The sequence below is a fragment of the Sapajus apella genome, unplaced genomic scaffold, assembly GCF_009761245.1.
Source record: "Sapajus apella isolate SASKATOON/1434 unplaced genomic scaffold, GSC_monkey_1.0 scaffold38, whole genome shotgun sequence".
In the NCBI taxonomy this organism is placed as follows: domain Eukaryota; kingdom Metazoa; phylum Chordata; class Mammalia; order Primates; family Cebidae; genus Sapajus; species Sapajus apella.
In genome coordinates this window covers 8,233,666-8,260,303 of record NW_022436978.1, presented here as the reverse complement: position 1 = coordinate 8,260,303, position 26,638 = coordinate 8,233,666, and the positions used below count along the sequence as shown (strand labels likewise).

Here is a 26,638-nt window from a genome sequence, read left to right as displayed (position 1 = left end):
TTTAGAATGATCTATTTGTATCTTTATAGATTCTACACTTTTAATTCTTCTATCAGTTGGGGATGAGGCCCTTAAACAAATGTTAAGGTATTTTTGAAAGATCAGGAGTATTACAGGCTTGAGTTTTGATCTTATCAATTTCTGCCTTTAGACAGCGTTACAGTCCTGATTCAGGAGAATCAGGAAACTCTTAAGATTATTTCTCTTTCTGAGGAAAATTTTTTGTGCCCTGTTAGCTTTGAAAGTACTGGAGCCGTATCACATAGTACAAAAGTGCGTTTTTCTGAAAAGGGGCCCAGAGTTAATTGGATGGGTTCAGATATGGGAACCTCTGGAACTTGATTTGAAAATCTCACCACAGAAATTATCTTTTTACTCCGAGGGATTTGTTGGCTTATTAAAGTGGGGTTTGTGGGTAGAGTAGCCCTGGTATCCGTGAGGACTGTACAGACTCCCCATTTATTTTAACCTCTGTTTCCCCGTGTTCCTTTGAAGGTTTTAGGGGCAGCAATCCTCTGGAGAACCTCTTGGAGCCTCCTTAACGTTATTGTCAGGAGGGCTACGGTTTCCTGGCCTCCCTCTAGGGGTGAAACAATTTGGTCTAGAGGGAGGTTTGTGGGCAAACTGTTAGTTATAAAAGCACGCAATCCATTTTCCAGTGCCCCAGTTGATTGCAATACAGGCAGACATCTTGGGATAAAGAACTTCTTGTTCTAGGGCCTCTTGATTGTGATTTAAAATGAGAATGAGACAGTCCCTTTGGTCACGGTCCCTGTAACTGTTGTAATTGAAGGGTCATAAAGCTTGTTAGCCTTTTGAGTTCTTTCTTATTCCAGTCCTCTCAAAATGTTTAGCTAGGCCGGGCGTGGTGGCTCACGCCTGTAATCCTAGCACTTTGCGGGGCAAGGCGGGCGGATCACAAGGTCAGGAGATCAAGACCATTCTGGCTAACACAGTGAAACCCCATCTCTACTAAAATACAAAAAATTAGCCAGGCATGGTGGCATGCGCCTGTAATACCAGCTTCTCGGGAGACTAAGGCAGGAGAATTGCTTCAGCCCCGGGAGGTGGAGGTTGCAGTGCACTCCAGCCTGGTGACACAGCAAGACTCCGCCCCCACCCCCCACCAAAAAAAAAAAAGTTCAGGTAAGGCCACCAGTTCAGTCATATCTGTAACTTCGCATTGCAACTTATGTTTTTTAATTAAACTGCTAAGTTCAGGGGAGAGTCCATTTGTAAATAAAGTAGTTAATGCTATTTCAGTCCCTGCAGGGAATACTCCTTGCTGTGCTTTGAGCCCAGAATGTTTCACAAACACTATTTCTAAGTGAGTTCTGTAATCTGAAATAGGTTCATCCTTTTTTTTTGTTTGCTTACAAGATTGTATGCTGGACCAGTTTTTTGTGGAAAAATTTTAGGAATTGAATGTAAAAGGCTTTCAGCAATTTTTCTGGCTACTTTTGGTCCTCATGAGGAGCTCTTGGAGTGTTAATATCCTCCTCAGGTTTGTCTCATTCTGCTGCTGCCATCCATTTCCAAGCTTTACCAGCCCCCAGTATCATTTGAATAAATTGGTAAATTCAGGAAGTCCTGGATCGTAAGCTCCTATGAGGATTCTAAATTCCTCAGTAAATTTTTGAGGCTTTCCCTTGGACCGGGGAAGTCCTTCACAATGGGTCAAAGCTCAGCTGTAGATCATGGAGTGAAACTGGCTGATCACAAGCCCTCACCTTGTAAGGCATCTGTCTAACTTCCTTTTTTTTTTTTTTTTTTTAAATCATCTTCAGGGAAGTGTACTTTAACAAAAAGGTTAGTGGACTCAGTATGTAGGTAGAGAGGGACAAAGAGAAGGAACAGTCAGGGTTACATCAGTCAGAATATAGTCCTCTTTTGTCATGTCCTTGGTCTATTAAGCTTTTCATTTGCTTTTTGTAAAGAATCTTTTAAGGAGGCAAGTGTTGATTCATTTAGTCTTTTAGAGGCCTTTGCCTACCCGTGAAAGAATATATCCTACTGTTTATTGTGGAGGTTTTGATCCCCCTTTTTGTAATATGCCTTGCAAACAAACAATTTTATCCAAATTAAAACTTCCCCATTATGGCTGTCTTAATTCTAAGTTTTCTTTAGAGAAGTTAACCCATTTTTCTAAAAATGCTCACTTTCTGGGCCCATAATTTTTAAACATAAAATTAGCTTAAGTCCCTGAAGGTGGAGTCCCAGACTCCTTGGATTGAGATGATTTCATTATTAAGTAAGGTACCTATCAGAGGTCGGAGATCTCTGACTGAACCCAATCCAGTTAATTATTCAATCCAATTTGATCTTGGACTCACACCAGGCTGAGCATTGCTCAAGTAAACTCCAAGAGCTCAAAACACAAGTTAGTGGAGCTCGGAATCTGAGAGAAAACTTACCCGTGACCTCTGGTTGCAAGAGAGCAGTGAGTGTAACAGGCTCAGCAGGTACTTCACCTGGTCACCTGGTGTTCCTGGAGGTTGCCAGAGTTTTTCTTCAAATCCCGCTTCTGACACCAGATCTGTTAAAAGAAAACTTCAGACAAGCTAAGTTTGATGGAGTTTAATTGAGCAAAGAAAAGAAACACTTTGCAAATCAGGCAGTCTCCAGAATTGAACTCAGTTTAAACACTCAACAGTCTATTAGTGGTTAAAGTATGGCCACTGGGATTGGCCAACACTAAACTATTATTACAGATGCATAATACTCAGGTTTTCAATTTTGTCTGCCTATTATACTGTTACATTCGTCCACAAGGACTCAAATATAGAAGTATGGAGTCCTTTTCAGGCCATATTTAGTTTGCTTTAACAATATTTTAAAAAGAAATATAAATTTGTAAAATAAGGATACTTAAACCTTAGTGGGTGTGTCTGAGAGTTAACATTTATATAGTAGCACTATAGTGAAACCACCTATCGTAATGTCTGATATGTATAGGAACACAAGAGATACTGCTTTCCTCATACCAGTCTTCTTCACAGCATTGCTTCTGTTTTCCTTGATTCCTTTTTTTTTTTTTTTTTTTTGTCTCGTTATAGTCTCACTCATTTGCCCAGGCTGGAGAGCTGTGGTGTGATCTCAGCTCACTATAAGCTCCACCTCCTGGGTTCAAGCAATTCTTCTGCCTCAGCCTCCTGAGTAGCTGGGATTACAGGCATGCACCACCACACCCAGCTAATTTCTGTATTTTTAGTAGAGATGGGTTTTTGCCATGTTGGCCAGGCTGGTCTCGAACTCCTGACCTCAGGCAATCCACCCATCTCAGCCTCCCACAGTACTGGGATTACAGTTGCCAGCCACTGTGCCCAGCCTCCTCCTCCTTAAGAAGTTTCCAGTCCCATGTAATTAAAGCAATTAATGTTTTTTAACTATGTAAAATCAAGCCTAGCTCTGATTAATAAGCAACTAATAGTAAGCAAGCAACTGTTTATGTAATTATGAGTATGTGTTAAGATATGGTTGTTGACAATCTTTCTCTTCAGGAAGGAGAAGAGAATGGAGCTCTACAGTGATCGTGTACATTTAAATTCTGTTCTCTTTTGAGCTCTTTTGCTACTTTCATTTTTCTGGGGACCCAGGTACCTGAGGTAGGATTGATTAATTTCCTTAATTTCCACCCCTGGGCTGTCAGTATCAGGAGACATAGATCAAGGTGTTCTAAACCGCTAGAAGTTTTGTTTTTGAAAGCAAAAGTTTGCATGCATTTTTGTTTTCAGCTTTTACTTACACTGAGTAGTAGTTAATAAAATAAGTCCCTGCTTTTTCTCTCTTTAGTTTCAATTCCTGAAACCAGGATCATAGCCCACATATTAGAGTTCAGGCTCTGGGGTCCTACTGCTTGGGTTTGAGTTCCACCTTTATTTCTTATGTCAGTGTGACTTTGGGCAAGTTATTTAAGTCTTTGTGCCACGTTTTCCTCATCTGTAAAATGGCGATAATACTAGCGCTTTTTACATAGGATTATTAGCAGGATTAAATGAGAGCATATGCTGTAACCATATCTGGCACATAGTCAGCGGTTAGTAAATGAACTACTGTGGGACACTGGTTAGTCACGTTTGGGGGAAGGGGTGTTTCCTTTAGTATATTGCTAACATCATTTCCTTTGTATTGTTACCCTGTCTGATCTTTCTTCCATATTCATTTTTCTTTCAGTGAGGTCTGCCAGTCTTTAGTGAAACACAGCTCTGGAGTAAAAGGAAGTTTACCACTACAGAAACTGCATCTGGTTTCCCGAAGTATTTATCATTCACATCATCCTACCTTAAAGCTTCAACGACCCCAATTAAGGACATCATTTCAGCAGTTCTCTTCTCTAACAAATCTTCCTTTACGTAAACTGAAATTCTCTCCAATTAAATATGGCTACCAGCCTCGCAGGAATTTTTGGCCAGCAAGATTAGCCACGAGACTCTTAAAACTTCGCTATCTCATACTAGGATCTGCTGTTGGGGGTGGCTACACAGCCAAAAAGGTGAACTTAACATTTCTACTGCTTTTCCAATTATTCTATCATGATTAAGTTTTTAGAGCATAAATCATTTTTCTTTGTGTAGTGGAATACAATTAGATGATTAAACATTTATTTTGTGTCTCTACCACGGACTAGATTGTTTTAATGATGCTAACAGGAAGATCCCTTTAGAATCTTAATTATAATTATAGCAAATGAAAATGGCCTAGTGTAAGGAGCACAGGGCTGGGAGTAGGAACACCTGGGTTTGACTTTGAGCTTTGCCATTTAATAGCACAGATACTGAAGTCAGGTGGCATTCTTACACAAGCACTTCTTGGCAGCTCTGGGACCAGAGGCAAGGTGTCCTGTCTTCCAGTCTGTCTTCCTTCTACCCCACTGTACTGTTTAGAGCAAAATTATGAAACCTGTTTGAAAAAGGAGTATATTCTGAATTTTTACATTTTCCATATTTAACAGAGGAATGTTTACATGTTTTATGTGCTTGTCTGTTCAGGCCACTTAAATTTGTTTTTTAAAAGTTTTGAACATAATACGTTGCTCTTAGTAGATTAATGTGTTTTAATTAAATAATTTTTCTTTACATGTTTATTTGGCATTTGGGGCATCTGATTGACATACTTTCTTACCTTGTAGACCTTTGATCAGTGGAAAGATATGATACCGGACCTTAGTGAATATAAATGGATTGTGCCTGACATTGTGTGGGAAATTGATGAGTATATCGATTTTGGTTTGTATCATCAACATTAAAATATTTTTTTGATTATTTCTTGAGGAAAGAGAAATAGTTGTTTTGAGATATTTTCTTAACTTATGAGTCAAATATATCACGGTTTTGTTTTAATGATATAAGAAATAGAATATCCATGAAAAAATCTGTACAAAAAAAAATACCCAGTAAGCCATCGTTTTACCACAGCTGCCACTAACCATATGGAGCATTTTATTTTAATTATACTTATTATATATGGTTAATATTTTTTTTAACTTATTGATGGATTGAGATGGTCTTGGTCTGTCGCTCCGGCTGGAGTGCAGTGGCGCAGTCATAACTCAATGCAGCCTTGAACTCCTAGGCTTAAGCAGTTCTTCCAAATCAGCCTCCCAAGTAGCTGGGGCTACATGCATGTGTCACCATGCTGGACTAATTTTTTAATTTTTTGGTAGAGATGGGGTCTTGCTGTGTTGCCCAGACTAGTCTCAAATTCCTCAGCTCATGCCTCTCACCTCAGCCTCTCAAAGCACTGAGATTATAAGCATGAGCCACTATGCCTGGCTTGAATTTTTTTTCTTTTAATTTTTGTCTTCATGAACACATTACCAAAGAATAGTATTTTAGTTCCCTTTTTAAAAATTATATAATCATTGTGAATATACACCTTGGTATTTTGTATTTTACTACCTATTTTGTTAGCATTTCCATGCTGCCAAGTAGCCTTTCTATTAATAATACCATTTTCTGTGTTAATGTAATGTTGCCCAGAGCATATTTATTGTGACCCACCTAACTAGTTCCTTTTGATTGGATACCTTGGTTACCTCTACTTTTCGAAGCCAAGTTCTTTAAAAGCCTGTTTGTATCCAGAGTAATTTCTTTTCTTAGTTGTCCACTGCCCCCGCTTTTCCAATAGGTGGATGAGAAAAAAGTATTATTGGATAGCTATGATTGCTAGTAATTCGTGATAATCTTTAAAAAATATTTTTCCATCAATTTTTTTAAAAAACTTTGTCAGATTTCCTAGTTTAGGTGTATGTGGAGATGGAATTAATTTTATTTGCACTTATTCACAGAATTTCTAAAGATAAAACTGTTCTGTGTTGACGAATGTATTTGCAGAAAAAGCACACTTTCAAATTGTTTTTCTAATATTAATGAGGAGAGCTTTCAACTTGATATATTTGCCAGTACCACAGTGTAGAGGCTGAGAGCCTGTATTCTGGAGCTACACTGCCCGGGCTGGAACCTAGGCTCCTCCACTTCCTTGCTGTGGTGCCCTAGTTTCTTATCTGTAAATGGGGTTGATAACAGTAGCTGTTTTGTAGGGTTGCCATGAGGATTAAAGAAGTTAATACTTTTAGCGCTTTATAAGAATAGTACCTGACATATGTCCTCAATTTCATACTGTTTATATGTTTTGATCTGTTCCAGAGAAAATTAGAAAAGCCCTTCCTAATTCAGAAGACCTTGTAAAGTTAGCCCCAGACTTTGACAAGATTGTTGAAAGCCTCAGCTTATTGAAGGACCTTTTCACCACAGGTAAGGAAAGACCTGTCTGATCTAGTTTAAAATTTCAAGAACCATGGAGGAACAATACATAGATTATTTGTTTAGTCCCATTTAAAAAAAAATTAGTACCAATGAAAAACAGGACTTTAAAAAAAAAAGATAAACACAAATTTTTATTGCACAATGGTTTTAATCTTTGTTTAGCCCAGTAAAGTGGCAATTCATAAGCACTTCAACATACTTGGCTTTTAGTGAGGGGGGAAAAAATATCACTTGTTCTTGACAAGTAGATGAGACTTCTATGTACTTGCTTTTCATAATGGTTGGACCAATTTTTTAAAACAAATTTATGATGGACTATAATAAGTAGCATTTATTAAGGTTAACCCTGGCATATTTGCCCAATTATTGCCCTATTGTAATATGAAATCAGATCTCAGACATCTTTGTTTGCTCATTTCTGTTAAATTTTACATTTCTATTTCCCCTTTTGCTGATTTTTCACAGGTCACAAATTGGTTAGTGAAGTCATAGGAGCTTCTGACCTACTTCTCTTGTTAGGTGTGTAAACAGACATTTTTGCTGACCTTAACATGCCTTTTAAATGCTTCTAATAAACTAGTTGCAAATAAAATTGCAGACCAAATTTATAATGCTGCTTATGCTGAATTTTGAAACCCCAGAACTATATTAGGCAAACTCACTATCCTTTAGGTGGAAATAATAAAATAATTATTTTGTGATAAAACTGAAATTCTTAAATATGTATGTGCATTATAAGATTAAAGCTCTTAAAAGAAAATTTGCTTAGCAAAAATATTTTCTTGAAATAGATCTAATTGTTTTTGATGAAATGAAAAGTAATTTTAGTTTGTCTCATCTGCCCTGTCATGGTTGACATTTAAATTTGTTTTCCTACTATACATATTAATGGCAGTGGTATGTGGCTGAACTGTAAGTACTCTCATATAAAATAATCCTTACCAAAGATTGTCTTCTTTTTTTTTGTAATTTGATTTATATATTTTTAATTGTTAGGTTAAACATACGCTGCGATTGCTATAGTATTTTTTTATTTTCTGCACAGGTTATCAGTCATGTTCCTTAAAATAGGAATCAAGGTGATTTGATGCTTTGAACCTGAGTTGCCCAAAAAATCCATTCACTTTTTCATTGGCTGGATGTAATTTAAAATTCAGCTTAGGCTGTTGACATCACCAGAGAATATAAAGGGTTGCATATTTATCTTTAAGGTTCATCGGGAGAAACGGCATTTAGAGCAACAGATCATGGATCCGAAAGTGACAAGCATTTTAGAAAGGTAAGTGTAAAAGAGAATTCTTCATGTAGGTAGCCTTGAAAGATTTTTTTAAAGTTTTTACATCTTTGGAAGAATTTAAAATGGTAACATCTGAGGAGCAAATACAAAAACATCCAAGTAGAGATATTGTTACTAGTCTTAGTGCAAAGTACAAGGTATTATGTGGCATTTCTGGAAATATAGTTGAGAGCCCATTTCTTTGAAATATGTTCTGTGAAATATTAGTTTCAAGGCTTGTCCCCAAGAAAGAGTTTTATTGTTAAGTGTGTCGGGCAGGGGGAGGAGGGAGGAGGCTTGTTTAGACAAAGCAAGCAGACTTCTTTTCCCTAGGACTTCTCACTGTAATATACTCATGCACATTGTGAATTTCCAGCAGTCAAAGCATACAATGTTTTCCAGAATTATTTGTCAACAGAACCCTTTTGCTCACAGAACATCTTATAGGGGCTAGATTTCACTTTAGGGAAGAAACTAGAAGGGAATAGGAAGTAGGTTATTAGGAAATAAATCAATTCCCTGATATTGATAGTTAACAAAGTTATGTATGGGGTTATTTACAGTGTGTTATTTTGAATACATATCCATTAACAAAATCCATATGAAAGTTATAGGAGAATTGCTAAGATAGAATAACATACATTGCTCTGTATTTATAATACTCAACATATTTATCTGACATTTTCTGAGTCTTTACTTTCTTCTTTCTTTTGGAATTGGTAAAATAAGTGATTCCTTGAAAATTTTTACTAAATAATACCTAGATAAATAGATTTATAGAAAAAATATTGTATGAATGTTTTAACATTAAATATGGAGCATGTAATTTTTGTACTGTAAGATACTGTAGTTTTAATAAAGAAATAATTTTATGTTTATTTTGGAAGTAGGAAGAAGAAATAATTTCTATGAATAGGTTTTCATCTCTTTCTTTCCCTGTTCTTCAACTTTGAACTTTTTACATTATATTCTAAATTTTAATTATATTTCAAAAGATGTTTTTCTTTTGACTTTTAATTTTATCTTTTGGAGAAAAATGTATGTCAAAATGTATGTATGTGTATTTGTCTTTTGATCGTTTTTGTTTGTTTGTTTGTTTTTTTGTGGCAGAGTCTTGCTCTGTCGCCAGGCTGGAGTGCAGTGGCTCCATCCCAGCTCACTGCAACTTTTGTTTTCCAGTTTCAAGCAATTCTCCTGCCTCAGCCTCCTGAGTAGCTGGGACTACAGGCACGCACCACCACGCCTGGCTAATTTTTTGTACTTTTAGTAGAGATGGGGTTTCACCATGTTGGCCGGATGGTCTTGATCTCTTGACCTCGTGATCTGCCCACCTCAGCCTCCCAAAGTGCTGGGATTACAGGCGTGAGCCACTGCGCCCGGCCGATTTGATCTTTTTTGACACCCTTTTGCATTGACATTATTTTAACCAAAGTACACTCTTTAACAAAAGGACATCCTTGATTGTTTATGCTACTGAGGAAAAAAGAATTTAAGTAGAAATCAGCCTAATATTTGTGGCTTATTTTGAATGAAGGCCTTGGCCCTTAAGGCAAGTAAATTTAATATGGAGAGAAGAGCTAATCTAATGGGGAGAAGGAACCTTTGTTACAGGTATGGTAGGGTTCTTTGAGTGACAAGATTTGTTTGGCAAATTGGTTAGGAGAGATCTGTATGTCTGCTTTCTCTCTGTTATGGCCTGGGATCACTGTGGTGAATGAATGAAAAACCTGTTTCAGGGCCTGACTCAGGTAATTCCCTTAAAGCCCTGCTAAGGTCATAAATGAATATTCAGTAATTGAACAGAACCTCTGCAATAAAGAAGAAGTCAGATAATTATTTTTGGAAATTTATATTTACACATTTTATTTTATGCAATATGCATACAAGTAAATTTATTACATTATGTTCTAATTTACTCCTTACTTGTTCTAATTTGCTTGTTTGACAGTAAATGCCCTTGTAAACTATTTTTTTAACTTTTTCTCAATTTATGATGCTGATTTTGCCCATTAAAGACTTGCCAATTATATTTTTCAACTATTTGTTATACATACTGAATCTAGAGTTGTAATGAAGCTACTTTCATTACAGCTTAAGTCAAATTATAGCAAATGCTACTACAAAAATTTACCACCCAAAAATGTATCTCAAGCCCTAACTGATGTTTTCAAATTCTATTATTAATAATATGTAGCATTGTGTTTGCAAAGCTTGGCTGTTACCTCTGATGCTTGAGAATAATTAGGCGCTCAGCTAAGATGCAGATAAACTGACTAATTTTGAGACTTGTGTACAAATTGATGGTTGAATGTAAGCATGCAGAGACCTTAGCTTAGCAGTACCCTTATTGAAATCACTCAGACATCAAGTTTGTAAACGTGGGCAATAATCATAGGTCGTAGGGTGGTATCCAGGGTTTAGCTGAATACTTTTTTGACTGGTTCAGTCTGAGGTCTGAAAGCCCCAGATTTAATATAGTATTTAGGGTTTGAAGCAGTCAAGTATTAGTTTAATGGTTGTCAGGTTTGTAACAAAGTTTCTGGGTAAACTTCTACTAGAAATGTAAAAGTATATGTGAATCAGCTTTTTAAAAAAGTAATAATTGAAAAATATTTATACAACTAGAACTAAATAAAAGGTCTGTCCTTTCTAATAGGGAAACACATCTGGAGAGGTGCTGGCAAATTGCGAACAGTTAGGACCATTCAAGGTCAACTGAAGTGAAAGTGACGGAGAGTTGAGGGGAACACAGATAGTTTGACTTGAGTCAGACAAGTAAATACTATGATGAACTACCTGTGATTCCCAGCCTGGGGTTACTGCCAGGGTTTTAGGAGTCCAAAAAAATCTACAGAAAGCATGTATTTTCACATAATGCTGCACAGGCTAACTGATTTCAAGTTTATTTGGTTTTGCTTGGTAAATCCATTTAGTTTGTGGACACTATTTATGTCATGTTGATCAAAAGTTTTGATATGATTTGATTAATAAAACACTGAAAAAATAGTAAAACCAACCTTGTTTAACCTTACACTACTATACTGAGGTATGATTGACATACATTAAAACCACCTCTTACTAAATGCTTCTTGTTAATCAAAAATCTGAAAACTTATGTCCACTGGAGGAAAAGAGACATACCCCTTGATGTGAACTGAATATTCTTGAGACTTGGAGACATTCAGAACTACCTGAAGACAAATTGAAGCGCTGCCTACTTTAGAGAATTGATGGAGTAATTTGATTTGGGACTCAGCAGATTTCTGTATTATCAGTCATCATATATACAGGTGACAAGACCACGTAGTTCATATCCTTCTTTTAGATTCTGTAAGATTATCGTGTTCCAGTGAAATTGATTTGCAAAATGAGACATTTTATTTTTTGTGCTTTTGTCTATCATGTTTCTGATTGGTCATAAGAATCTCACAGAAGTAAGGAATATGGCCATTCTGAACGTAACAAGCACATTTATAATTTATAGAAAAATATTTGAAGGACTTTTTAATGTACCAAATCATGAAAAGTAGTAGTATTGCTTCAAATGTAATTATTAAATAATACGTTAATGTTCTTTCTTCCAACATATTACTCTCATTCTTAATTTTATTTCTGTCGTACGTCACAGCTGAAGTCTCTTTTTTTCCCTGCATGTTTAGTTTTCACTCATCCTTACAGCACAGCTCAATTGTCACCTTCATGAAGCTTTCCATAACCTTCATAGCTTCATTAATGTACTCTTCTCAGTGTGTAAAACACTTGCCGTATGAAACACTATAATAATTTTGGCTTGCATATTTACTATTTAATGGGCCATTTCTGTCACTAAATCTTTTTCTCATAGCACCTGGGATAGTGTTGTGTTCTTTGTAAAATCAGCTGACTGATTTAACTCAGTAGAGTAGAGGCTGATTAAATAAATCTGGTTGATGCCAACAAAATTTTGATCCCCTAATTTTTTTTGCTCTGATCACCTGTAAATTCTCCTTGGGCTTCATATTTGGCAACTGTTGGAAGAGAACAAGGCTGTAAAAGTAGTTCATGTACTTTATGTTCTGAATTGGAATTAAGTATTGTTGCTTGGGTAGGATTTACATTTCTGGCATTTCTTATGCAACAAATGATGTAGTAACTGGAAACCCAAGTTCACGGCGCTGGTAGATTCCATGTCTTCTAAGGACCCATGGCTTCATAGATGACGCCTTCTCCCTATATCCTCATGTAGCAAAAAGGGCTAGGCAGCTCTCTGGCCTTTTTTTTGTAAAGCCAGTAACTCCAGAACCTACATGACCTCATCACCTTCCAAAGGTGCTCTCTCTCAATACTATCACATTGTGGGGTTAGGGTTCAACATAGGAAATTGTTGGGGATAATAGTATAACATTTCAAGATTACCTAAAATCTTTTCTACCAAACTCATTCACTTTTAGCACAGTATTTTCATTTGATATTTTGGTTTCTGGAGTTATTACTAATTTTCTTGATCTGATGTTATAATTTTTAAAAAACTGAGGACATTGTATATGAAATGAGACTGACATTAGGAAGCTGACTCAGAAATGGAGATTTAAAAAAAAGAGAGAGATGAGAGATTGAGATCTGCAGTGTCAAATTGACAATAGCCAGGAGTCAGGAGATGTTTAGAGACTACGTCATCTTTGATTATTAATGATTATTTATTGTTATTTATAAATACTACTGTATTTTATATATCATACTGTTTTAAAAATTATTTGTGTGCCATTTCTTGAAAGAAAAATGTCTAAGTTTGGGAAAAATATTTATTGAAAAATGCAGTTTGTACATCTGAGGAGTGTTCTCACCTAGTAGGTACATACATTTCTTCCTCTTCCTGTTCCACCCTATTCCTGTTCCACCCTCTTCCTGCTCCACATGGCCTTACCCTAGAGGCTGTGTGGCATCACTTGGTATTTAGGGTAAGACTGATACACAAAATCAGAGAAAGATAACCTTCTTGGTATAAGTGTAGTATAATGTAGATAGCTTTTCTATGTCCAATTTTTGTTTTCTTCCTACTTTTGCAAGAGGTTAATTTCAGTTAATTTCAAGTATCTTTACATAATAGTGCTTCAGTAACAGGCTTGGAAGGAAAGTGACATGTCCCTGGAGTGTTTTCTTGAAATCTAATAGATTATTGGAGTTTTTATCATGCATGTGTATATATATGCAATGAATTAGATAGGAATTTTTAAGCTATAAATAAAAAAGCATTGTATGCCGCATAGATGCGAGTAAGAAGTGTGGAATATTTTCTCACTGCTTTGAGATTTTATAAACTAGACTACTGTTGGTATGTAAATACAGCAGGTACACCACTACATAAACCAACATAGGAAGCCTTTTTTAAAGGGAATTGTTTGAAAAATTTAAACACTTGGGTGATTTGGAGAAAGGAGTATGATAAATGACCAAATGAATGAAAATTAGTGAGGTTACTCTTTCTGCTTGATAAAGCAGTGATTTTTTAAAAAGGTAAGAATTATGAGAATGAGGAGGGTAGTAGTTGGCATTATCTTTCTTTAATAGGTTTGTTAATGATCATAAAACTAATTTATTTAAAGACATGTCTTTTTATAACTATATTTTATACTATTGTATCTGGAAACAAATGTTGAATTTCACTTGTCATGTGGAAAAAATGGAAAAAATCAACTAGTTTTATCCTTTGGTTTATAGTAAATCAACCAGTTTCATTTATTGTCTAATACTGGCAATGATCACATCCTCATGTATCAAAACTAACAAACAGAATAAAATTCTCTAAATTATATCCAAATTTTAAGAGACTTTCTAATTATATAAAATAAAATATTTTTTGGCAGTCATTTTTTTAAAACTCTGAAACTATTTAAAACTCCTAATTTAGAATATCTTAATAAACAGTCATTTTCCTCTTTTATAACTGGGTAAAAATTGAGTCCATTGTTTTCCCAGAAACACTATTATTATACAAATTAAGTTGTTACCTCGTTCATTAGAACTTTATTTTTTTTAGGATTTCTAATTAAGAAAACATTAGGCTTATAACATTGTCAAATCTTAGTTGTCTTTTCTGCACATTTTTTGAGGTTGATTACTAATAGGCCAATAGTTGATAAAACCATGCAGGAAATGACATGTATTTTATTATGATGCCACATGAGAATATGCTGTAATTAAAATTTTTACCAGTGTACCATTTTATAATTATGAAATGGAATGAATTTTATAAATAGAAAAGGTGATTTTTGTGTGTATGTGCATAGGTCCAAACTGGTTTTTGTTTTCATTTCAAATTTTCATAATAACTATATTGTATCCATATCTTACTTGTGTTCTTTTATAGCACTTTTGTTGAGTAGTTTGTGCATGCTTGGCTGTATTCTCAGATGCTATTTCTATTTACTGTCATAACAGCTCAGAAAAAGTGAAAATTTGGTCAGACTAGTTATCTGATACTATGTATGAAGTCAAATCAGAACATGAAACATTACCTTTTAATTTAAAAAGAGAACCCTAAATTTTAATCAAATGTATGCAGAGGCACATGGAATATATGACTTAATGTAAAACGTTGATTAACTTGATGCTGAAAATTGTTTCTAGGGACTTTAACCTTTACTTGAAAAAATGAAATATCGAGAAAAATTATTAACTTAAAAATAATAACTTGATAAGTAAATAAACTATTATGATCTTTAATCAGTCCTGTGAGAATCATGGTTGAAAATTAGAAAATTTAGACCAGTGGCCGGGCGCGGTGGCTCACGCCTGTAATCCCAGCACTTTGGGAGGCCGAGGCAGGCAGATCACGGGGTCAAGAGATGGAGACCATCCTAGCCAAAATGGTGAAACCCCGTCTCTACTAAAAATACAAAAAATTAGCCGGGCGTGGTGGTGCGTGCCTGTAGTCCCAGCTACTCGGGAGGCTGAGGCAGGAAAATTGCTTGAAACCGGAAAACGGAAGTTGCAGTGAGCTGGGATCACGCCACTGCCACTCCAGCCAGGCGATAGAGCAAGACTCCGTCTCAAAAAAAAAATAATAATAATTAGACCAGTGAGATTAACACTATTTTAAAAAATCAGTATTTTTTCTGCATATTTTTTATATATCTGGCTTATGTTATTTAGCACTTATTATTGCACTCTTCTTCTCACTTTTTAAACTATGCTGTTTTATTTTTCTGAGACATCTGATTTACTAAGGGGGAAAGTGGAAATGCAGTGCAGAGCCCCAGGGTATGACGGCTCTAAAAATACCTGAGTTTCCATTTCTGTTTTAAGTTAACCATCCCTCTCGATCTTACATACCTGTTCCTTTGTTGCACCCTTTGGTTTAACATTGTTCTCCTCCCCAATTTCCTCTTCTCCTCATTGTAAACTCATGGCAGGGTCTGCTTGGTGAGCTCATTCTCTTACAACAACAAATTCAAGAGCATGAAGAGGAGGCGCGCAGAGCCGCTGGCCAATATAGCACGAGCTATGCCCAACAGAAGCGCAAGGTGATGGTTGGTTTAAGGGGGCTACCAATATGTTCACACTAATCAGCCATTTCTGCCAAGATCATGTCGCCTTAATCCATTCATGAACTCCAATTATAAGAAATTATTTTTGACAAAGTAAAAATAGCAAAGAGACATCTTATAAATATGTAACTTTTCTGGAGTGGATAGTGTAGGAAAAGCCAAAAGTAACAACCTAACCATAGGAATTTTGGTTTCTGAAAATTAGGTTATCTGTGGGGTCTCTGTGTTTATATTTAGAAGAAAATTGGGACTTGCTGTTTATGTGGTCCAGTTATTGAGTCACCTTAAATGTGTAGGCATCTTACCTAACTACTTTTTCCCCAAGTTTTTATTTCTAAAATGCAAAGGATTGCTGTAGATGACCAGTTCACACTAAAGAAAGACATTTATTTATTTGTTTTAGCTAAAGTGTATCAAGAGGGAACATTCATATTCTTATAGAAGAAAATTATTTTGACTTTTGGGCAAAAGCATGTAGTTCTTACATTGATAAACTCATTGAATACGTTTTTCACATTAATCAATAAAGTGAGCACAAATAAGTTCTCACCTTGGACTGCTGAGGGATTAAACATTGGAAATTTGATATAATTCTGGTTACTAAAGAACAAGTTCTAATAAAAGCATAAGTCTACACCAATATGTAGATATTGGTGCAATCATCAGGTTCTTAAAAATATGATTTTGATGGTTAGATAATCCCACAGTGTAGATCCCAAAGTTTATGTTTGGAAGAGACTTTTAGGTCAAAGTGAAATAAGTGCTATGAATTTAAAATTATACTCTAAGATCTTGAAATCAGCTAATTATGTTACATCTTATTAGATCAGAAAAGTTTTAAAGTTATATACAAACCTTAGGAAAAAATATTAAGTCATATAATTCTTGTAGATTCTGATTTTTAAATCAACCAATATTATAGATAATGATTTGGTGCAGTAATTCTGCTGGCTAACCTTATCTCATTTGGTGGTGGTTAATACTTTAGTGTACTTGCCATAGTTTCATTTATTTTTTCAGCATGACTTCCTGGCTTTTCTCAATTCCATGGCTGTGGAATTAATTCCTATATATTATTTAGCATCGGTGAGCATAAGTATAGGTAGAAAAAGAAAAGAAGTTAGTTTCCTCCGTGGTTAAATTAAAGTAGATGTGTTAAGTCAAGGAGGACTTGTTTTAAATGATACTTTAACAATCCCTGTTCTATATACTGTGAGTATTTCATTTAAATAGCCTAACAAATTGAATACTTAGGCTGAGCCATCCATATACATTAGTTTAGTTACAGAAAGAAGGGAGAGGAGCAAGTATGTTGTGATATATTACTTAGAAATAAGAATGTGGCTGTAGTTACACATTGTTCTTAAATTTTTTTCGAAAGACAGCTTGAAATAAGTCCCATAGACCTGCTATTTAACATTCTAAGATATGACTTAAGATTAATGATGAGCTTTTGAATCTGACAGTTCAGGAGAGATCCATAATGAATACTGATTCATTTTCTGCATTACTGAAAGCTAATGTTCATTTTAAACCTACTTTACTAGTCTTTACTGGGCTTGGAGATGTTATTCCCATCTCTGTTATTTATTGGATTATCCATTTAACCCTTTTATACCTCCCTTTCCCCATTTGTAAATTAGAAACTGGTAAGACTCAGCCTTGGCAGAGTACCAAACGGCTTGTTCCTGCCCGCACTGTAGTTGCCTTGAGGGAAAGTAAATGGGACTTTAAAAGTAATGTGTGCTCTTTTATAATGAAGTCATCCCTCTTACTGTCACAAAAGACTGTTACTTTACTTTATCCTCCACTCCTTTCCCCCTGGAGTTACTACAGAGATGACTTTTCAGTTCTTCACTGCTGTAATGATCAAAATCCTAATTCATGAGATTTTTATCATTCCAGGCATGTGAAGTTTACTTGATGCACAAAACCATAAGACTTTCAGTTGCTTTTTAATTGTTGTTTCTCCCTTATCTTCTTGAAAGTCAAAGTAGAGCATCACTTTTGGTAGCAGTAGCAACTAATAAATTTTCCCTGTATCTTCTGAGCAAAAGAGCTCAAGCAGAGACATAAGATTAAAACTATATTGGTAGTTTTGCCTCCTGTGGATATGTTCATATACATAGAAATTTTTACAGTGACCTTTTTATATATATATTTCAGAATGGCCTCAATGGCTTTAATAGAAAGAAATACTTGAAATTTTTATATTAGGCTTGTTTTGTGAGGAGCTAGTAAAGGTTTTTCTCTTTCAGCTTTAGCTTGTTTCTGCGGAGGATTCCGCTCTTTCTCCGTCAGTTTCATAGCCCTGGAATTGTAGAAAAGCCCTGGTTTCAAGACCATTGGTAACCATTTCTGTCAGGGTGAGTTTTAAATTTATTTCATAATGCAAACAGTATAGCGAACAACAGGACATGAACTTGTTCTTGTAAGTGGATGAACTTTATCAGTAAAGCACATCAGAATAAAATATACCACAGTTGCTAGTTAAGACCTAGAGTGACAGACTGAAAATAGCTTGTGTTATCCTCTTAAGAAAATACATAAAAATTATCTCATCAATCTTTAATGTTTGTTTTATAAACCTAAAGGTTTTTATCTTGTTTCCTAGGAAATATTAGTTCTAATTTTTTACTCTACCACCAGCTGTCTTTTAATATAACATCAAGATTAATTGTGATGTTCCATTAAACTAAATGGAGAGGGAATATGCTGATAAACCATGCATGAGTTATTCTTCATTGTACCAGAAAGGCAAATGATACATTTAAATACTCCTAAAAATCCAAATTTATGAAAATCTTAACAGTTGTGATCATTAAATACTACTAATCTAGCATAGAAATTATGTTTGTAGTATTCTACTAACCTTATATTAACTTTTTTTTGAGGGGAGACTGAGTTTCGCTCTTGTTGCCCAGGCTGGACTGCAATGGCACGATCTCGGCTCACCGAAACCTCCGCCTCCCTGGTTGAAGCGATTCTCTTGCCTCAGCCTCCCAAGTAGCTGGGATTACAGGCATGCACCACCATGCCTGGCTAATTTTGCATTTTTATTAGAGATGGGGTTTCTCCATGTTGGTCAGACTGGTCTCAAACTCCCGACCTCAGATGATCTGCTTGCCACAGCCTTCCGAAGTGCTGGGATTACAGTCGTGAGCCACCTTGCCTGGCCCATGTTAACTTTTGATATAATCTTTTTATTTTGCCAAATTAAGTTAACCTTATAGCCCTTGACTTAAAATAAACATTCTAACTTTTTTGTTTAATTGTATTAGTTTTTAAGTTATTGCCCCAGATGTCAAGTAATATTGGATTTTCTATAATAATTTAGGATATATTGCATGAAGTCAGTTAGTAATTACATTTAAAACTAAAACAATTTATACTAATACCGTTTATACATTTTATGCTAATTTAGCTACAGTTGGATGAATATTTAATGGAACAAAGTAAATCAAAGTACCTTTTAAAATGAATTGGAAATTAAATCCACATAACAATATTTTATGACCACACTGTTACAGTGTGATAGCATGCCAAATGATCATAATGTGGAATTATTTATTTCTTCTTTGGTTTTCAAGATTCTGTTCTGTGGTTTGTGGGCTCCTCTCCAACTTGCTTGTCTCTTCACAGTTTAGGAGACTGTTAATAATTCTTGTCCATCCTACATAAACACACACAGTCAAAATGAAAAAAGCTTCTATCAGCATACCTGTGTTTGCTGTACAGGAATGAGAAAACAACTGAAGTTTGCATTATCTTTTTTCTAATTACCAAATCATTTTTGGAGATAATTAGGCATAGCCTTTTAAGAAAAAAAAAAGAATGTACCTTTTGTTTCTAGCAAAGATTGTCATCTATATTACTGAAATTAAAATTTGGGGAAAACTTGAGTAAGTATTTAGAAATAGGAATTAAAATAACTTTATGGACAAGACTTATTAATGTCTACTTCAATAAGCAAATTATTTAAAATTTTTTCATGTATATTTGCTGCCCTGATGTATTGTGATAGCTTAAATATCCAATGACTGAAGATCAAGGATTTAAATGAAGAGGAATATGGATTTAACTTTTTTCTTCTGTGAAATAAGTTCCTATTTACAAGTTTTGATTTTTAGAAATTAGACAATTATTATTTTTAAAGGCTGGGGATGACAACTAACGGCTGGGATGATTGCCAAGAAGTCAAAGCACAGTTATGTGAATTTGTCATAAATTACATCATTTTTATTCTATTTGATTATTATATTTTGTATTTATAATTGTATTGTGACTACTTTAAAACCTTTTATACAGTTAAATTGTTTTTTAATATTTTATAATTATTAGCATTAATAACAATTTGAAGTAGTTTACACAATACCTGTGGGTTTTATTTTTGTTTTATATTCAAATTAATTTTAGTTGCTTTACTTGACTTCATTGCTATCAATGCATTCTCTGTATTGTGAGTTAGCAGATCTTTCCTTGGAATTGAATTTAAAAGCAACCATTTGGCTCCACTTAAGTTTCTGAAAATGCAGCTTTTTCTTTGCATTTATTATATACTTCGCTATTTATGGTACAGAAATGGATACAATACAGAAATATTTCCTGAAAAGATACACTATGACCAATGAGCTTTTTAAATAGCTGTAAACAGTTAAATGTATTTGACTTCTCAAAACAGATTTCTGAAGGGGTATCAATGCTGTATTTCCCACAAATACGTGAGTCGTTACACTTTAGTACAAAACAACTTCTGAAGAATTTAGTAACCGTATGTGTTGACCTCTTATTTTTCTAATTAGTCTTTCATAAGAAATGACTAGAATGGCAACAGGAAAAGATTGCCTTTTACAGTTTTTATTTCTTAATATAAAGTTTTGGTGAACTATTTTTATTGATGAATACAGGTATTTTTTCTTAAATCACTTGATTTAAAATTACTTTGATTAAAGGTGCATGTAAAGTCAGTTGTTTTTAACTCTCAATACTTACAAAAAAATTTAACTTGCTGTACATTCTGCATAAACCTAATTCTGTTCAACTAAAATTATTTTAAATGTTTAGGTGTCAGACAAAGAGAAAATTGACCAACTTCAAGAAGAACTTCTGCACACTCAGGTAATTGTGATGACTAGGAAAAACTATAGGCCTTTAAAAATTATTTTCTAATGTAACTTTGGTGATATGGGCATTTATTTTTTCAACAGAGCAAAATTTGGAGTGTTTAATGATAGAACTTTATTATCAATGGATGCAAAACTAATTGAGAAATAAGGAGTAATGACAGAACTAGATAAGTATGGAGTTAACTCATTTATGTGTAAAAACCCATTTTGAGTGAATCTCATACTTCTAATTTTAAAGAAAAACTATTACAAACAGGAAAAAGTGGTTTGTTCTTATATAAACTTATGCTTTCATTTTTACATCAATAAGCTAATACAGATAAAGAAATTTGAATTGAGCCTACCACTTCATTCTAGTGCACTCTCGGGAACCTTACTTTGCTTCGAAAGCCTGAAAGCAGTCAGACAATGCTTTTCTAAAGCTCTTTCTGGCACTACTTAGAAAAGCTATTTTCTTAGAGTTGGTGATAAAGTTATTGTTTTAAGGACCTATTTTGTGCAATGTAATAAGTAGGTAGCATTCTAGTATAAAATTACCCTATCATTCAGTCATCAGTTTTTCTATATAGGTAAAAAATAACATTAAATAATTAACTTATTTTTTAAAGTTAAAAGAATTACTATCAGCTGGGCATGATAGCTCATGCCTGTAATCCCAGCACTTTGGGAGGCTGAGGCAGGAGGATCACTTGAGCCCAGGACTTTGAGACCCTTGGGCAGAGAAACCCCGTATCTACAAAAAATTTTTTAAAAATTAGCTGAGTGTGGTAGTTCATGCCTGCAGTTCCAGGAGCTTGGAAGGCTAAGGTGGGAGGATCATTTGAACCCCCGGAGGTCAAGGCTGCTGTAAGCCTTGATTGCTCCCTGGGCAACAGAGCAAGACCCTGTCTGGGGAATAGTAAAAAGGTAGAAAGAAAAAGAGTTAATCTTGGATCTCTTTTTTGTGAAAAACTAAAATAACTATAGGTTGAGTAACTTTTATCTGAAATGCTTGAGGCCAGAGTGTTCTGGATTTCAGATTTTTGATTTAGGGATAATCATTGTATATTTTGAGTCACAGGTTTCTTTGGTATGTATTTATTGCATCTCATACCTCACTATGCACTAGACTCAACTGTGTTGTGACTGGCACTATATCTATGTTTTTAAGGCTTCCTAGCCAGGTGATTCCAATCTGCAACCAGGGGCTAAGAATCATTGGTCACAAAGTATAGTCTCTGGAGCAGTAGCACCCTTACCTTTTGGAGCTTGTTAGAAATGTACATTCTTGTGTATTCCCATACCTAACTGAAGAATCAGAAACTCTGGGAGTGAAACCCAGCAGTCTGTTTTTAATAGCCCTCAAGGTAATTCTGATGCATTCTAAAGTTTGAGAATTATTGTTCCTGAGCTTTGAGAGACAGCCCAATAGCACATTTCTTCAGGATGGTTACAAATGGGCATCTGTACCAAAGAATGTTTCCATCCCCAGAAAATGTGGACCCTGAAATTGATTTTGTATTTACAAAGAAATGAGCCAATAGAAATTCTACCCTCTTATATATCCCTTGATATAAACCCTTCAATTTGTGCAGTTTTAACTGTCAGCCACTAGGTGTTGATATACTGTATTATGGAGAATTCATTATACACATAAATGATGTCCAATAGAAATATGTAAGCCACCTGTGTAATTTTTAATTTTTACATTAATAAAAAGAAATATGGAATTAATAATATATTTAACCCAGTCTATCCCAGATAGTATCATTTCAACATGTTATCAGTATAAAAACATTAATGAGATATTTTACACTTACAGCACAGTCTCACTTCAGACCAACCACATTTCAAGTGCTTGATAAGTGTAGCTGCGAAATTAAGCAACACAAATCTAATCCTTAGCTACTACCAGAATTTTGTTATGTATACTATTACTAAATATAAATGAATAAGTTTATGTAAAAATACATTTATAATAGAGTCTAGCCAGTACTTCTACCTGTCTCGTACTATGTATTATTCAATTACATATGCATTCTTTCAATTTGGCTTGAGTTGGACTTTCTGTAAGGATAGAACCATGATTTCCTGTTACTTACTTTGTTCTTGAAAGATTCCAATAACTTTAAAAAAATTATAAGGAATATTTTCTATTATAAAAACATGATATTATAAGTTGAACATAAACATTCTGCTGGTTGCAGAAAGGGCAATTTTTAATAGTTTTCTCTACATTGTTAATGTTTAGAGAAGAAATAAAAGCTAGGCAAACAAATTAGAAAGAATTAGATTTATTCGAGAAGGAAAAGGTGTAGCCAAGCAACTACTTTGACGAAAAAAAAAACCTGTTTAGACATATTAATCTTATTTAAAAATCTATTTTTATATCAATCTTTTAAATATTAATTTATTATCTCGGGACATGGAAATAAAACGTAGAAGAGTTTGAGCCTCTGACAGACCTCTCTTCAAAACCCTGCTCCTCTTCTAGGTGGCCTTAGGCAGGCTGTCAGGTATTCCTCATTGTATATTCTTGTCTGTGAAATTTCTTGCTTTATGGAGTTTCTGTGAAGGCTGAGGGAGGTAATGTGTTTGCAATACTTAGTAAAGAGTCTGTCACATAATGCATCCTCAGGTACTGCTAGCTATTATTATTTTGTAGCATCTTAATTAAAACATAAAATAATATGTAGAATGGGAAGAATTTGAATTTTTATCAAATGGCCCTGTAATGTAGACTTCAAATTTTGATATAATAGGAAATATTTCTTTCTAGAATGTACTTAAGAACTGCTTCTTTAAATTCTTACATTTTTAGTATTTTAAAATAGTTTTTTCCATGTTAGTAGCAAGGAATTTTCCAAATGAAATTCCTAATTATGATAGAAAATTACAATGATTTCCACTGTTTGTGTGAGATAATAGTTATTGTTTATTCTCAATGTTTTCATAGATGCTTTTAAAATGTAATACATTTTAAATAGGAGTTATGACTTCAAGATTTTGGAAGATTTTAATTTAGATTTAATACTATTTTATAACCCATCTTTGTCTTATATAGTATACTTAATGTTTTGTTGCAGTTAAAGTATCAGAGAATCTTGGAACGATTAGAAAAGGAGAACAAAGAATTGAGAAAATTAGTATTGCAGAAAGATGACAAAGGCATTCATCATAGAAAGCTTAAGGTATTTTAAGTTTATCTTTACTTGTTTATTCTCAAAACTTTACCACTGTGTATAAATAGTATAAATAGTGTAACAATAGTATAAAACATTGGGTGTTCATCAGTACCAGTTTTTAAGGAGCTGTACAGTATGCTGTCATCCTTTTCTTTCTAACCTAATGTCCTTAGAGGATGGAGTTCCTATATTAACACATTTTACAAGTTTTAGTCTCCAAATATTTGTTTTATACTATGCCTATAAAATCTTTACACTTTTAACAGTTATTTCATGTAAATCAGTTTATTTTTCTGAAATATCTAGCTTCTCTCTGTCTCTCTATCTCTCTCTCTTTCTCTCTCTACATATATATGTATCTATATATATCTTAACTTTTACATCTATAAAATCAGAATTGTTAATTGATAGACATGTGACATCATCATTGCTTTATTTGTATGTCAGTGAATGATTAGGCCACTTTCTTCAGTTTTTTTTAAAAAAATTAACACTTTTCTTCTAAGGGGAGCTTTCTTAGGCATTGTAAAGAACTTTTGAAAAAGTGTATGCGGGTATTGTTATCATCAGCACCTTGGTGAACTTATTTATCAATAAATTGAGTCTTACTGTTTCCCACCAGACTAAGCCACATGTGCTAAATTGAATTGAAACAATTCTTTTAATTTAATCTCATATAAGTAAGCAGCGTTTATATGTAGCAAAACTGCAGTAAATCATGGCATATACATTCTGTAGTCAAGGTCCAAAGATAATATAGTTCTAGCTTAACAAACATGCATTAGTAGCTTTGACTCTAAATCATGACTGCATGAAACAGATGGATAACATGACTATTTACAGATGGCACTTAGTAATTGAGAAAAGTCATTTCCAAGTGCTAATATATGTAGAGTTTACCTCAGAAACAGTGTTTTCTCTCATAAAATGCAGTAGCAATGAACATTTTTTGTTTATTTTTAGGTGGGATTGGCAACTGCTTGCCATTTAATTATTTCTAGGGATTCAGAAATGAAAGGAACCTTAAGCCATCATTTAATGCTAAGACTGCCTTAGCATTAAAACTTATCCATAATTATTAAATGCTTGATGTTACCTCTTTTTTTAAGGCCTGTTTATTTTTTGTTCATTCATTTGTCCAATAATTACTTGAAGCTTGTTACATGCAATGCAAGGCTCCATGTTAAATTCTGACTCTATAGCAAGAAACGATACAGGATGTTTGCCCTTGATACACTCATATTTCAGCCTGCCCAGTAGTAAGTGTATACTTAACCAGTCTTACTGGTTTAATAGTCTTCCTGGCTTATTCTTTACTCAGATGCTTGCTTGCATCCTCTCTCCTCTTTCTCTCTCATGCATGCCTCAAACTTGGCAAAGAATAATTTCATTGTCAGTTGGTTACCTGACCACCTTATTTTGCCTTTTTGGTGTTAATGGTCTTTCCTTGCATTCAGTATTAGCTCATCAGCATTAAGTAGTAATTTCCATCTTATTTGATTAGAGTGTTAGGAAATCCTGAATTAATTAATTAATTATCAAATCATTATATCTAAATAAGCTGAATAAGAAATGGACTTTTAATCCGTACTATTTTAACTTTTACTAGGAAGATGTATTTATATAATTTGAGAATACAATGATTATGGAAAAACAATTTGAATTTATCATTTTTTTTCTCTTGACGCATCCATTATATTTTTTCTTTAATACTTTCACTGTTTTATGTTATTATAATTTTTTTTAATTTTTACAGAAATCTTTGATTGACATGTATTCTGAAGTTCTTGATGTTCTCTCTGATTATGATGCCAGTTATAATACACAAGATCATCTGCCACGGGTACGTGAAAAATTGATAGACAGTGAGCTTGCTAGTTAGCAAAACAACAGTAGTTTAGCTTCTTAAAAATTATGTGTAAATATACATGTATATATGTTCTAAATGTAGGCATTTATATTTTATATATATAAACTTACATGTTCCAAGTGATGGCTTAAGCAGTATTATTTGACTGTTTTAGTTAATTATAAATATAAGTACTTTATGAGTTACTTATGTGTGATGAAGAAAGATTTTTGGTGTTATATATTCATAATATTTGTAATATTTAAATACTGAACAGTGGATTAAATTAGCCATATGAGTGATATTTAACCCAATAGGAATGAAAATGTGTTTGTAAAGGGTAAACTAGCTATGGAAAAGATTTATGGAAAGTTAATAACCTGGTTTAAGAAATAGTGGTTTAAATTTGTACAAGTTTTTAAAATAAAAATCGGGATATAAATAATGGATCTAATTACTGTTCTGCTGTTTATATTTTCAGGGCGCATGTATTTATCAATCAGCTTTTTTTTTTTGTGGATTTTAAAACATTTCTTCACCTGTAGAAATTTTAAAAGAGTAAAAAATTCAGCAGCATTTCAAATAGGTTTACATTTTAATCTGGGGAAATATATGAATAAATCTCCTTTGTTTTGTGGTAAGGTCGTTGTGGTAGGAGATCAGAGTGCTGGAAAAACGAGTGTGTTGGAAATGATTGCCCAAGCACGGATATTCCCGAGAGGCTCTGGGGAGATGATGACACGCTCTCCAGTTAAGGTAAGAATGTAGGCCGTCATGTGAAGATCCTTAGGAAAGTAACTGCTGAAATGAGGACTTGTAACTAAACAAAGAATTGATACATAGTGTTTGGGAACATCCCCAACGTGGAAATCAGTAGGAGGCACAGCCAGGAGGCCAGCGTGGCAGGAGCTGAGTGAGGGGAGAGTGGGAGGA

General features: G+C 34.3%; 1 protein-coding gene across 4 annotated transcripts in view; it reads left to right on the top strand.

The window, feature by feature from the left end:
* The window catches only part of OPA1 (OPA1 mitochondrial dynamin like GTPase), a 98,463-nt gene that overhangs the window by 12,559 nt on the left and 59,266 nt on the right, over positions 1-26,638 (top strand). Inside the window, exons 2-11 of one of the 4 annotated variants that reach the window (XM_032298230.1) lie at positions 4,174-4,492; positions 5,129-5,225; positions 6,645-6,752; positions 7,230-7,283; positions 7,976-8,043; positions 15,432-15,542; positions 20,631-20,684; positions 23,758-23,862; positions 25,613-25,699; positions 26,348-26,461. In XM_032298230.1, coding sequence (XP_032154121.1) covers positions 4,174-4,492; positions 5,129-5,225; positions 6,645-6,752; positions 7,230-7,283; positions 7,976-8,043; positions 15,432-15,542; positions 20,631-20,684; positions 23,758-23,862; positions 25,613-25,699; positions 26,348-26,461 — 1,117 coding nt within the window. The remainder of the gene's footprint in view (positions 1-4,173; positions 4,493-5,128; positions 5,226-6,644; positions 6,753-7,229; positions 7,284-7,975; positions 8,044-15,431; positions 15,543-20,630; positions 20,685-23,757; positions 23,863-25,612; positions 25,700-26,347; positions 26,462-26,638) is intronic. The other 3 variants (XM_032298231.1, XM_032298233.1, XM_032298234.1) reach the window with 3 other exon arrangements.